The 15,023-nt window shown below is 54.6% G+C and overlaps 1 protein-coding gene across 1 annotated transcript in view; it reads right to left on the bottom strand.

Annotated features, from left to right (window-relative positions):
- Positions 1–15,023, bottom strand: part of LOC134352691 (myosin-7) — an 87,198-nt gene that overhangs the window by 48,728 nt on the left and 23,447 nt on the right. Inside the window, exons 12-22 of the mRNA XM_063060080.1 lie at positions 14,461–14,599; positions 13,745–13,863; positions 12,577–12,726; positions 9,169–9,339; positions 8,174–8,483; positions 6,951–7,015; positions 6,655–6,742; positions 6,323–6,440; positions 1,518–1,641; positions 715–851; positions 360–615 (exon numbers count right to left, since the gene is read on the bottom strand). Of these exons, the coding sequence (XP_062916150.1) occupies positions 360–615; positions 715–851; positions 1,518–1,641; positions 6,323–6,440; positions 6,655–6,742; positions 6,951–7,015; positions 8,174–8,483; positions 9,169–9,339; positions 12,577–12,726; positions 13,745–13,863; positions 14,461–14,599 (1,677 nt within the window). The remainder of the gene's footprint in view (positions 1–359; positions 616–714; positions 852–1,517; positions 1,642–6,322; positions 6,441–6,654; positions 6,743–6,950; positions 7,016–8,173; positions 8,484–9,168; positions 9,340–12,576; positions 12,727–13,744; positions 13,864–14,460; positions 14,600–15,023) is intronic.

The following is a 15,023-nucleotide window of genomic DNA, read 5'->3' as shown; positions in this document are numbered from 1 at the left end:
GGATGAGGGAGGGAGGGAGGGATGAGGGAGGGAGGGATGGATGAGGGAGGGAGGGAGGGATGAGGGATGAGGGAGGGAGGGAGGGATGAGGGATGAGGGAGAGAGGGGAGAGGGATGAGGGAGGGAGGGATGAGGGAGGGAGGGAGGGATGAGGGAGGGAGAGAGGGATGAAGGATGAGGGAGAGAGGGGAGAGGGATGAGGGAGGGAGGGATGAGGGATGAGGGAGGGAGGGATGAGGGAGGGAGGGATGAGGGATGAGGGATGAGGGAGGGAGGGATGAGGGAGGGAGGGATGAGGGATGAGAGAGGGAGGGAGGGATGAGGGATGAAGGAGGGAGGATGACGACTGCTGGACTCACGGTCTGCAGCTGCAGCAACAGGTCATTCTTCTCCTGGAGAAGGGACACGGACTTCTCCTCCAGCTCCTTCCTCCGCGCCTCCGACTTCTCCAGCGCCTCCTTCAGCCGCAGGAATTCCTCCTTCAGGGAAGCCATCTCCTTCTCGCTCTCGGCCGACTTCAGCAGGGGCTTGATCTTAAAGTACAGCTTCATCCAGGGCCAATTCTTCACCCCCATGAAGGCACGCACGTTCCACTGGATCACCAGCAGTGCATCCCTGTGGGGGTGGGGGGCACAGGGGGAGGGAGTCAGCAACAGGCAGAACAAACCTCTCTTCCCCACCTCCTTCCTCCCGTTCCCTCCCCGAGGTCCCTACCTGCGCTCCACGATCCGCTTGAACTCGATACGCATCAGCAGACCACGGGACTGGGCCTGGATACGGGTGATGATCCGAGCCAGACACTCATCACGCAGCTCCTCCAGGTGACCCAGCAGCCCGGCCTTGAAGAAAACCTATGGTGGGAAGGGTTGGGGGTGGGGGAGTAACATCCGCGGGGAATTAGAGCAAGGTCCCTTGCCACCCTTCCCCACAAACTCACTCCCCTTCAGCCCACACTGTCTCCTTGTGACACTCCTCCACATTTCCATGACCCCCTCCCTCCTCTGCACCACTCCCCCCTCTCCGTGTGACCCTCCTCTCCTTCCCCATCTCCGTGACCCCGCTTCCCTCCTTTACACCCCTCTCCAACTCATTAGCCCCTTCCTCCCCGTCTCTGTGACCCCTTCCCTCCTCATCTCCTTGTGACACCCCCTCCCTCCCACACACCCCTCCCCATCTTATTACCCCTCCCTCCCCTACACCACAGCCTGTCTCCGTGACCCCCTCCCTCACTCACAACCCTCCTTAACACTGTGACCCCCTCCCTCCCTGTGTTATTACCCCGTACCTCCCCATGTCGTTACCCCCTCCCTCCTCATCTCATTACCCCTTCCCCCTACACCCTTCTCCATCTTGTTAACCCTCCCTCCCCTACATCCCTCCCTATCTGTAACCCCCCCAACTCCGTGCCCCCCTCCCTGTCTCCATGCCCCATCTCCACCTCCCACCTCCGTTCCCCATCTGCATGTCCCCCCCCCTCCATGACCCCCCCTTCCCCGTCTCCATGTCCCCCCCCCTACCTTGGTGTGCCCAAACTTGTACTGGTTGTGGTCGATGTCCAAACCACCCAGCAATTTCTCGGCACCCTTCTTGCTGTCGATGAACTGTCCCTCCGGGATGGCGGCTGGATTCAGGATCCGGTACCTGGGAGCGGGAGAGACTGGCTGAGCCACCGACCCATAGAGGAATCGCATTCCCAGCCACAGACTGATCCGGGGACCGGACTGTGGACTTCGGGGAGGAAGGATGGAGGATCACAAACCCACGTCATCGTTGGGGTCTCAACAGCAGAAAGGTGAGCAGTCCCTGGCCACCACCCATCGCTGAGGACCCTCACCGCCCAGGACATGCCCCCTTCTCATTACCGTCGTCGTGGAGAAGGAACAAGAGTCTGAGGACCCACACTCAATCCCTCGGGAACAGCTTCTCCCCCTCCGTCATCGGATTTCTGAACTGTTCATGAACCCATGAACCCTTCCTTGCTATTCCTCTTTTGAAATATTTTTTATAACTTACGGTAACACACACAAGAATTGCTGGTGAACGCAGCAGGCCAGGCAGCAACTATAGGAAGAGGTACAGTCGATGTTTCAGGCCGAGACTGTACCTCTTGCTATAGATGCTGCCTGGCCTGCTGTGCTCACCAGCATTTTTTGTGTGTGTTGCTTGAATTTCCAGCATCAGCAGAATTCCTTGTGTTTGTGGTTATAACTTATGGTCTTTTTTTAATGTCTTTAACCGTACTGCTGCCACCAAAAACACCACAAATTTCACATGTCTGAGATACCTCCGTTCAGAACGCTATTTGCTTGCGTTTATTGTCTACATGACTTTTTTCCCTTTCCGCACATTTGTTGATCTTTTTTTAATGGGATCTTTGGGGTTTCTTTGTTTTGTGGCTGCCTGTAAGGAGATGAATCTCAGGGCTGTATAATGTATACGTACTTTGATATTAACTGTACTTTGTATGTTCATAAACCGGATCCTGATGCATATTTTTATTTATTTCAAGAACCAACGTGGAACAGGCCTCTCTGGCCCTGTGAGCCGTGCCACCAGGACCATTTACAATGAACCATTAACCCACAACCAGAGGTCGTGGGTTAAGGGTGAAAGGTGAAAAGTTTAAAGGGGAACATGAGGGGGAAACTGGCGTTGGAACGTGGGACGAAACCAGCTCACCCAAAGGAAACCCGCTCAATTCACGGGAAGGAAACACGATGCCCCGAGCTGTAAGAGCGTCGCGCCAAACACTGCGTTGCCGTGGCACCCGAAACATCCCCGAAGCTCAGGCGAAGAGCCAGGTCACCAGTGCTCTCTGCTCACTGGGAAGGTCGTCCGGAGGGCTATGACCTCCTGGGAGATCAAAATTGGTTTGTTACTGTCACACGTGCTGAGGTGAACTGGAAAATGCTGCGCGTCATCCAGACGCATCGTTCCAAAGGAGGCACATCAAGGTAGTACAGGGGAAAGCACTAGCAGAATAAAGTGTTACAGCATGCAGCGCAGGCAGGCGACACAGTACAAGACCACAATGAGGCAGAGCGTAAAGTGGAGAGCCTATCTTACTGTACCAGGGAATCGGACAGTGGCCGGGTGCCGGGGACTGGAGGCAGGGGTCGAGCCGGTGCGACTCACTGTTCCGCAACGTTTACTCTGCTCTCCGTGGCACTGAGGCCGAGGCTTCGGGCTTCCATGTCTGCGAGCTTTGCAACAATTTGCTCCACTGTGTGACGAACTGAGGCCGAGGCTTTGGGCCTGCTCCGGGCTTCTGTGTCTAAGGAATCAAGTTTGTTCTAAATGCTGCTGCTTGTTTTTATTGGTTGCACGATTTATGCCTTTTTTCTCGCTCTCTGTGCGTTTCGTGTTTATTGGTCTCTTTTCAATGGGCTCTTTCGGGTCTCGTGTTCTGTGGCTGCCTGTAAGGAGACGAGTCTCAGGCTTGTATAATTTCTGCTTCAGTCTTCACTGTGGAAATCACTATTAGTGTGCCTGATGTTGAAGTGCGTGATGGAAGAGAAGTGGGTGTAGTTACTATTACAAGGGAGAAGGTGCTCAAAAATCTGAAAGACCTAAGGGTGCACATGTCACCTGGACCAAAGGAATTGCACCCTAGGGTTCTGAAAGAGGTACCATTAGAGATTGTGGTGGCACTAGAAATGATCTTTCAAAAATCATTGGACTCTGGCATGGTGTCAGATGACTGGAAAATTGCAAATGTCATTTCAGTCTTTAAGAAAGGAGGAAGGCAGAAGAAAGGATATTATAGACCAGTTAGCCTGACCTCAGTGGTTGGGAAGATGTTGGAGTCAATTGTTAAGGATGAGGTGATGGAGTACTTGGTGACACAGGACAACATAGGACAACGTCAGCAAAGTTTCCCCACGGGAAAATCTTGCTCAATGAACCTGTAGGAATTCTTTGAGGAGATTACAAGTAGGATAGATAAAGGGGATGTAGTGGATGTTGTATATTTAGACTTTCAGAAGGCCTTTGACAAGGTGCCACACATGAGGCTGCTTACCAAGTTAAAAGCCCATGGTATTACAGGAAATTTACTAACATGGTTAGAGCATTGGCTAATTGGTTGGAGGTAGCGAGTGGGAATAAAAAGACCCTTTTCTGATTGGCTGCCAGTAACTAGTGGTGTTCCGCAGGGGTTGGTATTAGGACCACTTCTTTTTATGCTGTATATAAATGTTCTAGATGATGGGTTAAATGGCTTTGTTGCCAAGTTTGCAGATGATACAAAGATTAGTGGAGGGGCAGGTAGTGTTGAGGGAACAGGTAGGATGCAGAAGGACTTAGACAGATTAAGAGAATGGGCAAGAAAGTGGCAAATGAAATATAACATTGCAAAATGCACGGTCATGCACTTTGGTAGTTGAAATAAATGTGCGGACAATTTTCTAAATGGGGAGAAAATCCAGGAATCTGGGACGCAGAAGGACTCGGGAGTCCTTGTGCAGAACACCCTGAAGGTTAACTTGCAGGTTGAGTCGGTGGTGAGGAAGGCAAATGCCATGTTAGAGTTCATTTCAAGAGGTCTGGAATACAAGAGCAGGGATGTGATGCTGAGGCTTTATAAGGCACTGGTGAGGCCTCACCTTGAGTATTGTGAACAGTTTTGGGCTCCTCATCTTAGAAAAGATGTGCTGGCATTGGAGAGGGTCCAGAGGAGGTTCACAAGGATGATTCCAGGAATAAAAGGGTCATCATATGAGGAACGTTTGCTGGCTCTGGGTCTGTACTCGCTGGAATTCAGAAGGATGGGGGGGGGGAATCTCATTGGAACCTTTCGAATGTTGAAAGGCTGAGACAGAGTAGATGTAGAAAGGATGTTTCCCAATGGTGGGGCACAGCCTCAGGATGGGCGGCGGGGGGGGGGGGTTCCATTTAAAACAGAGATTCAGAGAAATCTCTTTAGCCAGAGGGTAGTGAATTTCTGTTTAAGGATTTCACTTTTATGTTACTGCTAAGGTGAATAAAAATGGCTTCTCTGTACTGTTAACTGCTGAGGCAGTGGTTCTCCATAGCAGCATGTTTGGGTTATAATTAGTGATAACAGGACTTGTATTCATTTGTTAACCAATTGGGATAGATGTTATTCTCTCTGTCTGCATGAAAGCTGTTAGTTTGCGTGGGCTTTGGGAGAAGGCGCGAAGAGGATGAAGAGAGAAGACGTGGCTTGAGGAGACGGTTGCCGGACCCGCTGGGCCTGGGCTTGGAGCGGAGCCCAGGGGTCAACGACGAGCGAAGAAGGATCAGCGAAAGGGAGTCCGTGAGCTCCAACGTTTGTGCACTGGACATGTTTATGAGATTATTGGCGCCTTTTATTTGTTTTCCTTTTCTTTTGTTTCTCTACTAACCCCGTGCTTAAATATAAAATCTTAATCATTTAACCGTACGTTGTGGACTGAATGTTAGTTCGGGGTACTGATGTTACCTAGGGGACACAACATGCAGCATCCACCCAAACAAGAGTGCTAAAGTTTGGCCGGGTAGGGGCCGCCACCCCCGAGATCATGCCACTAGGCGAAGCGAGTCTGACATGTGGAACGTGTCACCACAGGCAGATGTGGAGGCCCGGTCGTTGGGTGTATTTAAGGCAGAGATTGACAGGTTCTTGATTGGACACGGCATCAAAGATTACAGGGAGAAGGCTGGGGAGTGGGGCTGAGGAGCAGAAAAAAGGATCAGCCAAGATTGAATGGCAGAGCAGACTTGATGGGCCATATGGCCTAATTCTGCATCTACGGCCTATGGTCTTATGGTTATGCATTCTTTGATAATAAACGAACTCTGAACTTTATAGCAGTGGGATGAAAGCTGTTCTTGAGCCTGGTGGTACGTGCTTTTGTGTCTTCTGCTGGATGGGAGGGGGGAGAAGAGGCAATGTCCGTGGTGGGTGGGGTCTCTGATTACCTTGGCTACTTTACCAAGATGGTGAGAATTGTAGACAGAGCCCAAGGAGGAGGCTACTTTTCCTGATGTGCTGAGCTGTGTCCACAACTCTCCGCAGTTTCTTGTGGTCACGAGCACAGGAGATGCCGTACCGAGCCAAGATGCAGAAAGGCAGGAAGCTTCCTGCAGTGCAACAATGAGAATCAGCAAGGGGAGGGTCAGTGGGGACATGCTGGATTCTGCTAGCCTCCTGTGGAAGCAGAGGCATCACTGAGCTTTCTACGCTATGACGTCAACCTGGTTGGAACCGGACAGACTAAGGGGAGGGATACCAAGGGACGAAGCCCTCAGCCTTTTGACCGCAGTATCATGGAGGCAGTGAGAGAGGAGAAGGGGGGGGGAGTTGCCTGGCATTACTCACCTCTGCCGGAAATCCCCGTATAGAATCCGGTTGGGGAATCCCTTCCGGCAAATACGGATTCCTTCCAGGACACCGTTACAACGGAGCTGGTGCATGACCAGGGGGTTCTCCATCACACCTGGGGAAAGAGATGAGAGAGGACAAGGGGAGAGGAGGGAGAGGGGAGAAGAGGGGGCGGAGGGAAAGAGAAAGAATGAGAGGGGGGGCAGTGAGAGAGAGAGACAGAGAAAGAAGAGAGGTGGGAAAGAGAAGAGGGAATATTAGCTCAGCATGTTCCACCGTGCCTCTCCCCACCCAGTGACGGTCCTGTGACCACTCTACCCTCTCCCTACCTGGTGCCTTCTGCTCGTTGGGAATAATGCAGCGGACGAAGTGTGGGTGGGTGGATCTCAGGTTGGCCATTAGCTTGTTCAAGTTCTCCTGGGGTGTGGGGTTGGGGGGGGGGAGACAGAGAGAGAGAGGAGACAGTGAGTGCTGGCAGGGAGGGGTCACGGAGACGTTCAAGGGCAGAAAGGGGTCAAAAACACACAGAGGAGCACAGAGGGAGGGCACCACATTGACGGGGAAGGGTCATGGAGACATGGACGGGTGCAGAGGAGGGACGATTTTACCTGACTCGCTGACTCACCCTGTGCAGTGCAGACACAGTTTGGAACGAAGATCCTTTTTTCTTGGTTGTTTTCTTCTCCGTTGCTAAAACAGATAAGGAAGCAGCCTTGGTCAGACACAGAGTGAAGCTCCCTCCACACCGTCCCATCACACACTCCCGGGGTCAGACACAGAGTGAAGCTCCCTCCACACCGTCCCATCACACACTCCCGGGGTCAGACACAGAGTGAATCTCCCTCCACACCGTCCCATCACACACTCCCGGGGTCAGACACAGAGTGAAACTCCCTCCACACCGTCACATCACACACTCCCGGGGTCAGACACATAGTGAATCTCCCTCCACACCGTCCCATCACACACTCCTGGGGTCAGACACAGAGTGAATCTCCCTCCACACCGTCCCATCACACACTCCCGGGGTCAGACACAGAGTGAAACTCCCTCCACACCGTCACATCACACACTCCCGGGGTCAGACACAGAGTGAATCTCCCTCCACACCGTCCCATCACACACTCCCGGGGTCAGACACAGAGTGAATCTCCCTCCACACCGTCCCATCACACACTCCCGGGGTCAGACACAGAGTGAATCTCCCTCCACACCGTCCCATCACACACCCCCGGGGTCAGACACAGAGTGAAGCTCCCTCCACACTGTCCCATCGCACACTCCCGGGGTCAGACACAGAGTGAAACTCCCTCCACACCGTCCCATCACACACTCCCGGGTTCAGACACAGAGTGAATCTCCCTCCACACCGTCCCATCACACACTCCCGGGGTCAGACACAGAGTGAAGCTCCCTCCACACTGTCCCATCACACACTCCCGGGATCGGACACAGAGTGAAGCTCCGTCCACACCGTCCCATCACACACTCCAGGGGTCAGACACAGAGTGAAGCTCCCTCCACACCGTCCCATCACACACTCCCGGGGTCACACACAGAGTGAAGCTCCCTTAACACCGTCCCATCACACACTCCCGGGGTCAGACACAGAGTGAAACTCCCTCCACACCGTCCCATCACACACTCCCGGGGTCAGACACAGAGTGAATCTCCCTCCACACCGTCCCATCACACACTCCTGGGGTCAGACACAGAGTGAAACTCCCTCCACACCGTCCCATCACACACTCCCGGGGTCAGACACAGAGTGAAACTCCCTCCACACCGTCACATCACACACTCCCGGGGTCACATACAGAGTGAGATCATACTGCACCAGGACCTCACCTGCATCAGAGCCAGCGTAGTTGGCGAAGAGATGGGCGAGGAGTTTTAAGGAGGACTTCTGGTAGAGGCCGACCACGGTCTCATTGAGTGGATCCTTGTTCTTCTGAAGCCAGCCCATGATGTTGTAGTCGACAGTACCGGCATAGTGGACCAGTGCGAAGTGAGCCTCTGGCTTGCCCTTCACCACCCGTGGCTTTTGGAAGTTGGCCGACTTGCCCAAGTGGTTGTCGTAGAGCTTGGCCTTGAAGGTCATGTCGCTGGCCTTTGGGAACATGCACTCCTCCTCCAGAATGGACATGATCCCCATTGGCTGTAGGCAGTGGAGGGGGAAGAGTGGAATTAGAATTGTAGGGATGGTCAGAGAGGGGGAGAGAAAGGGAGAGAGTGGGTGAACGAGTGAGTAAGAGAGGGGAGGAAAATGGGGACAAGGGGAAGAGGGAAATGGGGAAGTGGGATGAGGTTGGGGGAGAGAGGTAGGAGAAACGGGGTAGAGGTTGAGAGGGGGAGGGGTAGGAGAGAGGGGGAGGGGAGGTGAGTGGGAAGGGGAAGGGGAGGAGGGACAGTGTGGGGGAGGGGATAGAGGTTGGGGGGTGACGGGAAGATGGGGAGGGTGGTGGGTTGTTAAGGAGGGTTGGGGTGGGGGACAGTGTAGGAGGTAGAGGATGGGGAAGAGGTAAGGGGGAGAGGAGTTAGGGGTTAGGGGAGGGGGAAGAGGGGGGACTTGGGGAGGGGGAGAGAGAATGAGGGAGAGAAGGAGTGGAGGAGAGAGGTACAATTGAGTCACAGGAAGCAGTAGGCTCAGAGGTGGGAGGTCACACGTACAGGGTAGAGGTCAGAGCCTGGGATCAGAGGTTGGGGAGGTCAGAGGGTCAAGAGGTTGGTGTTGGAGGTGCAAGTGTCTGACCAGGGGTGTGGAGAATTCAGGGTTAGACAGTCGGACACTGGTCTCAGAATTTGAAGTGGAGGGGAGGTCAGGGGACTGGTTACCTCCCTACCTTCTCAATGAGGTCGATGCAGGCCTGCAGGTCCATGCCAAAGTCAATGAACTCCCACTCGATGCCCTCCTTCTTGTACTCCTCCTGCTCCAGCACGAACATGTGGTGGTTGAAGAACTGCTGCAACTTCTCGTTTGTGAAGTTGATGCAGAGCTGCTCGAAGGAGTTAAACTGTGGGGTGGGGGGATGGGAAAACAACAGGGTCAGTGAGGGTCCCTTCTACAACCTCCTCCCCTACGCGCTCTCCGGAGTGTGTGTGATGGGGTGGTGTGGAGAGAGCCTCACTCGAAGTCTGATTCCGCCCCCCGCCGCCCCCAGTATGTGAAAGGACAGTGCAGGGGGAGCAGTATACAGAATAAGGGTGATGATTTTGTAGCGCAGTTAGAGATTTACAGGTATGACACTCTGGGCATCACTGGCTAACAGATCAGAGTTTGGAGTTTAACATCCAAGGATACACATTGCATCAAAAGAACAGGTAGGTAGGCAGGAGGGGTGGGGTGGCTCTGTTGGCAAAAAAATTGCAATCAACTTTTTAGGAAGAGGGGCAAAGGATCAGAAGAAGTAAAAAGCTTGTTGGTAGAGTAAAGAAATTGCAAGTGTACAATGTGGAGGGAGATTCACTCTGTGTCTGACCCCAGGAGTGTGTGATGGGACGGTGTGGAAGGAGATTCACTGTGTCTGACCCCGGGAATGTGTGATGGGATGGTGTGGAGGGAGATTCACTCTGTGTCTGACCCCGGGAGTGTGTGATGGGACGGTGTGGAGGGAGATTCACTCTGTGTCTGACCCCGGGAATGTGTGATGGGACGGTGTGGAGGGAGTTTCACTCTGTGTCTGACCCCGGGAGTGTGTGATGGGACGGTGCGGAGGGAGATTCACTCTGTGTCTGACCCCGGGAGTGCGTGATGGGATGGTGTGGAGGGAGTTTCACTCTGTGTCTGACCCCGGGAGTGTGTGATGGGACGGTGTGGAGGGAGTTTCACTCTGTGTCTCACCCCAGGAGTGTGTGATGGGACGGTGTGGAGGGAGTTTCACTCTGTGTCTGACCCCGGGAGTGTGTGATGGGACGGTGTGGAGGGAGATTCACTCTGTGAGCTTCACTCTGTGCCTGACCCCGGGAGTGTGTGATGGGACAGTGTGGAGGGAGATTCACTCTGTGTCTGACCCCGGGAGTGTGTGATGGGACGGTGTGGAGGGAGATTCACTCTGTGTCTGACCCCAGGAGTGTGTGATGGGGCGGTGTGGAGGGAGCTTCACTCTGTGCCTGACCCCGGGAGTGTGTGATGGGACGGTGTGGAGGGAGATTCACTCTGTGTCTGACCCCGGGAGTGTGTGATGGGACGTGTGGAGGGAGATTCACTCTGTGTCTGACCCCGGCAGTGTGTGATGGGACGGTGTGGAGGGAGTTTCACTCTGTGTCTGACCCCGGGAGTGTGTGATGGGACGGTGTGGAGGGAGTTTCACTCTGTGTCTGACCCCGGGAGTGTGTGATGGGACGGTGTGGAGGGAGATTCACTCTGTGTCTGACCCCGGGAGTGCGTGATGGGATGGTGTGGAGGGAGTTTCACTCTGTGTCTGACCCCGGGAGTGTGTGATGGGACGGTGTGGAGGGAGTTTCACTCTGTGTCTCACCCCAGGAGTGTGTGATGGGACGGTGTGGAGGGAGTTTCACTCTGTGTCTGACCCCGGGAGTGTGTGATGGGACGGTGTGGAGGGAGATTCACTCTGTGAGCTTCACTCTGTGCCTGACCCCGGGAGTGTGTGATGGGACAGTGTGGAGGGAGATTCACTCTGTGTCTGACCCCGGGAGTGTGTGATGGGATGGTGTGGAGGGAGATTCACTCTGTGTCTGACCCTGGGAGTGTGTGATGGGACGGTGTGGAGGGAGATTCACTCTGCGTCTGACCCCGGGAGTGTGTGATGGGACGGTGTGGAGGGAGTTTCACTCTGTGTCTGACCCCGGGAGTGTGTGATGGGACGGTGTGGAGGGAGATTCACTCTGTGTCAGACCCCGGGAGTGTGTGATGGGACGGTGTGGAGGGAGATTCACTGTGTGTCTGACCCCGGGAGTGTGTGATGGGACGGTGTGGAGGGAGATTCACTCTGTGTCTGACCCCGGGAGTGTGTGATGGGACGGTGTGGAGGGAGTTTCACTCTGTGTCAGACCCCGGGAGTGTGTGATGGGACGGTGTGGAGGGAGATTCACTCTGTGTCAGACCCCGGGAGTGTGTGATGGGACGGTGTGGAGGGAGATTCACTCTGTGTCTGACCCCGGGAGTGTGTGATGGGACGGTGTGGAGTGAGTTTCACTCTGTGTCTGACCCCGGGAGTGTGTGATGGGACGGTGTGGAGGGAGTTTCACTCTGTGTCTGACCCCGGGAGTGTGTGATGGGACGGTGTGGAGGGAGTTTCACTCTGTGTCTGACCCCGGGAGTGTGTGATGGGACGGTGTGGAGGGAGATTCACTCTGTGTCTGACCCCGGGAGTGTGTGATGGGACGGTGTGGAGGGAGTTTCACTCTGTGTCAGACCCCGGGAGTGTGTGATGGGACGGTGTGGAGGGAGATTCACTCTGTGTCTGACCCCGGGAGTGTGTGATGGGACGGTGTGGAGGGAGTTTCACTCTGTGTCAGACCCCGGGAGTGTGTGATGGGACGGTGTGGAGGGAGATTCACTCTGTGTCAGACCCCGGGAGTGTGTGATGGGACGGTGTGGAGGGAGATTCACTCTGTGTCTGACCCCGGGAGTGTGTGATGGGACGGTGTGGAGTGAGTTTCACTCTGTGTCTGACCCCGGGAGTGTGTGATGGGACGGTGTGCAGGGAGTTTCACTCTGTGTCTGACCCCGGGAGTGTGTGATGGGACGGTGTGGAGGGAGATTCACTCCGTGTCTGACCCCGGGAGTGTGTGATGGGACGGTGTGGAGGGAGTTTCACTCTGTGTCAGACCCCGGGAGTGTGTGATGGGACGGTGTGGAGGGAGTTTCACTCTGTGTCAGACCCCGGGAGTGTGTGATGGGACGGTGTGGATGGAGTTTCACTCTGTGTCAGACCCCGGGAGTGTGTGATGGGACGGTGTGGAGGGAGTTTCACTCTGTGTCTGACCCCGGGAGTGTGTGATGGGACGGTGTGGAGGGAGATTCACTCTGTGTCTGACCCCGGGAGTGTGTGATGGGACGGTGTGGAGGGAGTTTCACTCTGTGTCAGACCCCGGGAGTGTGTGATGGGACGGTGTGGAGGGAGTTTCACTCTGTGTCAGACCCCGGGAGTGTGTGATGGGACGGTGTGGAGGGAGTTTCACTCTGTGTCAGACCCCGGGAGTGTGTGATGGGACGGTGTGGAGGGAGTTTCACTCTGTGTCAGACCCCGGGAGTGTGTAAGCGGATGTTGTGGTTGGGGGAAACTCACGTCGAAGATCTCGAAGCCAGCGATGTCGAGCACTCCGATGAAATATTGTCTGGGCAACTTGGTCTCCAGGGTGTGGTTGATCCTCACCACCATCCAGTTGAACATCTTCTCGTAGACAGATTTGGCCAGGGCTCCCACCGCGTACGTCACCTGGGGGAGTGAATCCACTTGTCAGGGGTCTGCCTGGGAATGTCACCTGCGCTGCCTGAGTTCGGGTCATTGGGGCTCCAGGATTAGGGATCAGAGCACAGGATCATTGTCCGGGCTGGGAATCACATCTGATATTTTGGTCTTAAGTTTACTTTACTTTATTGTCACCAAACAATTGATACTAGAGCGTACAATCATCACAGTGATATTTGATTCTGCACTTCCCGCTCCCTTGAGCACAAATCAATAGTAAATATTAAAAATTTAAATTTATAAATCATAAATAGAAAAGGGGAAGTAAGGTAGTGCAAAAAGAACGAGAGGCAGGTCCGGGTATTTGGAGGGTACGGCCCAGATCCGGGTCAGGATCCGTTCAGCAGTCTTATCACAGTTGGAAAGAAGCCGTTCCCAAATCTGGCCGTACGAGTCTTCAAGCTCCTGAGCCTTCTCCCGGAGGGAAGAGGGACGAAAAGTGTGTTGGCTGGGTGGGTCGTGTCCTTGATTATCCTGGCAGCACTGCTCCGACAGCGTGCGGTGTAAAGTGAGATCATGATCGTTGGGATCATGGTTCCAGAAGCAAGGATCAGGGACTGGGATTAAACTCAAGACCAGGATTGGGGTTAGGGGTTTGGGATTCCGAGACAAGCATTCCAGGCAGGAAGAGATTCAGGATTAGTATCGAGAATCGTGTTGCAGGGACACATGGCCTTGATGGGGCTGGGATCGGGATTTGGAATTTAGGATCTGGGATCAGTGACCAGGATTCAGGGATTGGGAATGGGAATCAGTTATATGGAATCTGGGATCTGGGAATAGAATCAGGGAACAGGATTCATGGACGCAGGACCTAGATGGGATAGAATTTGGATTTCGGATCAGAATTGGGGACTGGGATTCTGGGACACTGGGTGGGTGAAGGGATGAGATTCAGGATTTGGGATCAGGGAGTCGAACGCAGCGATGGGATTAGGGATCGGGACTCAGGGTCATGCAGCCAGACAGGGGTGGGGAAAGATACCTGTTGCACATTCTGTCCTTTGGTGACGTATTCATTGCCAACTTTCACCCGGGGGTGACAGAGACCCTTCAGCAGGTCCGAGGAGTTCAGACCCATCAGGTAGGCAGACTTATCGGCCTCTGTCGGTGGCAGGGAAGCGAGCACGGGAAAGGAGAAAGAAGGCAGGGGGAGGAAGGCGAGGGGAGGGCAGGTGGAGAGAGAGAGGGGGAGAGAGAAAACAGGAAGAACAGTGGGGGAGACGGTGAAGGAGAGAAGGGAAGGGGGAGAGATGGAGGGAGGGTGGGAGGTGAGGGGGATGTTAAGGAGAGAAGAGGAAGAAGGAGGGAGGAGAGGAGAGAGGGGGCAGAGGGGTCAGGGATTAGGCAAGTAAGCAGGTAATTGCACAGTGGAAACACTGAATCCCAGTCCCCTGCCCCTGTCCTTCCACCTGAAACCCTTCCCTCCCCTCCATTAACCTCTCCTTCCCTCCCCCTCCCTTCCATTAACCTCTCCCTCCCTCCCCTCCATTAACCTTTCCCTGTCTCCTCAGCTATCCTCTCCATCCATCCCCTCCATGAACCTCTGCTTCCCTCCCCTCCGTTAGCCTTTCCCTCCCCCTCCCTTCCATTAACCTCTCCTTCCCTCCATCTCCCTGTCACGTTCACCACTTTCCTCCCAACACCCTCCACCCCTCCCTCCTGGCCCGCCCTCCGCGAGCCCACCCCTCCCTCACTCACCCTCTGTGCCATCCGGTTCAGCCTGCTCCTCTCTCTGTTTGGTCTTGAACCTCATGTTCCCGAAGTGCATGATCGCCCCAGTCAGCTTGTAAATTCCCACCTTCTCGTCCGCTGTGAAGCCGAGGATATCGAAGGCACTCTGCGTGAGGGGCACGGGGTCAGCATCAGGTCCACTCCGGGAAAACCACGAACAGTTCCCATCATCTATATCCCCATGAAACAGACCCACACCATGATCACCGTGCACTGTTCCCGTCTCCGTACCCCTGGGTCAGGCACACACCGGGAGCACCGTGCACTGTTCCCGTCTCCATATCCCTGGGTCAGGCCCACACCGGGAGCACCGGGCACAGTTCCTGTCTCCGTATCCCGGGGTCAGACCCACACCGGGAGCACCGTGCACAGTTCCCGTCTCCGTATCCCTGGGTCAGACCCACACTGGCAGCATGGTGCACAGTTCCCGTCTCCGTATCCCTGGGTCAGACCCACACTGGCAGCATGGTGCACAGTTCCCGTCTCCGTATCCCTGGGTCAGACCCACAGCAGGAGCACCGGGCACAGTT

Source organism: Mobula hypostoma, chromosome 10, assembly GCF_963921235.1.
Source record: "Mobula hypostoma chromosome 10, sMobHyp1.1, whole genome shotgun sequence".
Taxonomy (NCBI): domain Eukaryota; kingdom Metazoa; phylum Chordata; class Chondrichthyes; order Myliobatiformes; family Myliobatidae; genus Mobula; species Mobula hypostoma.
The sequence above is the reverse complement of the archived record's forward strand: the minus strand, read 5'-3'. Positions and strand labels throughout refer to the sequence as shown.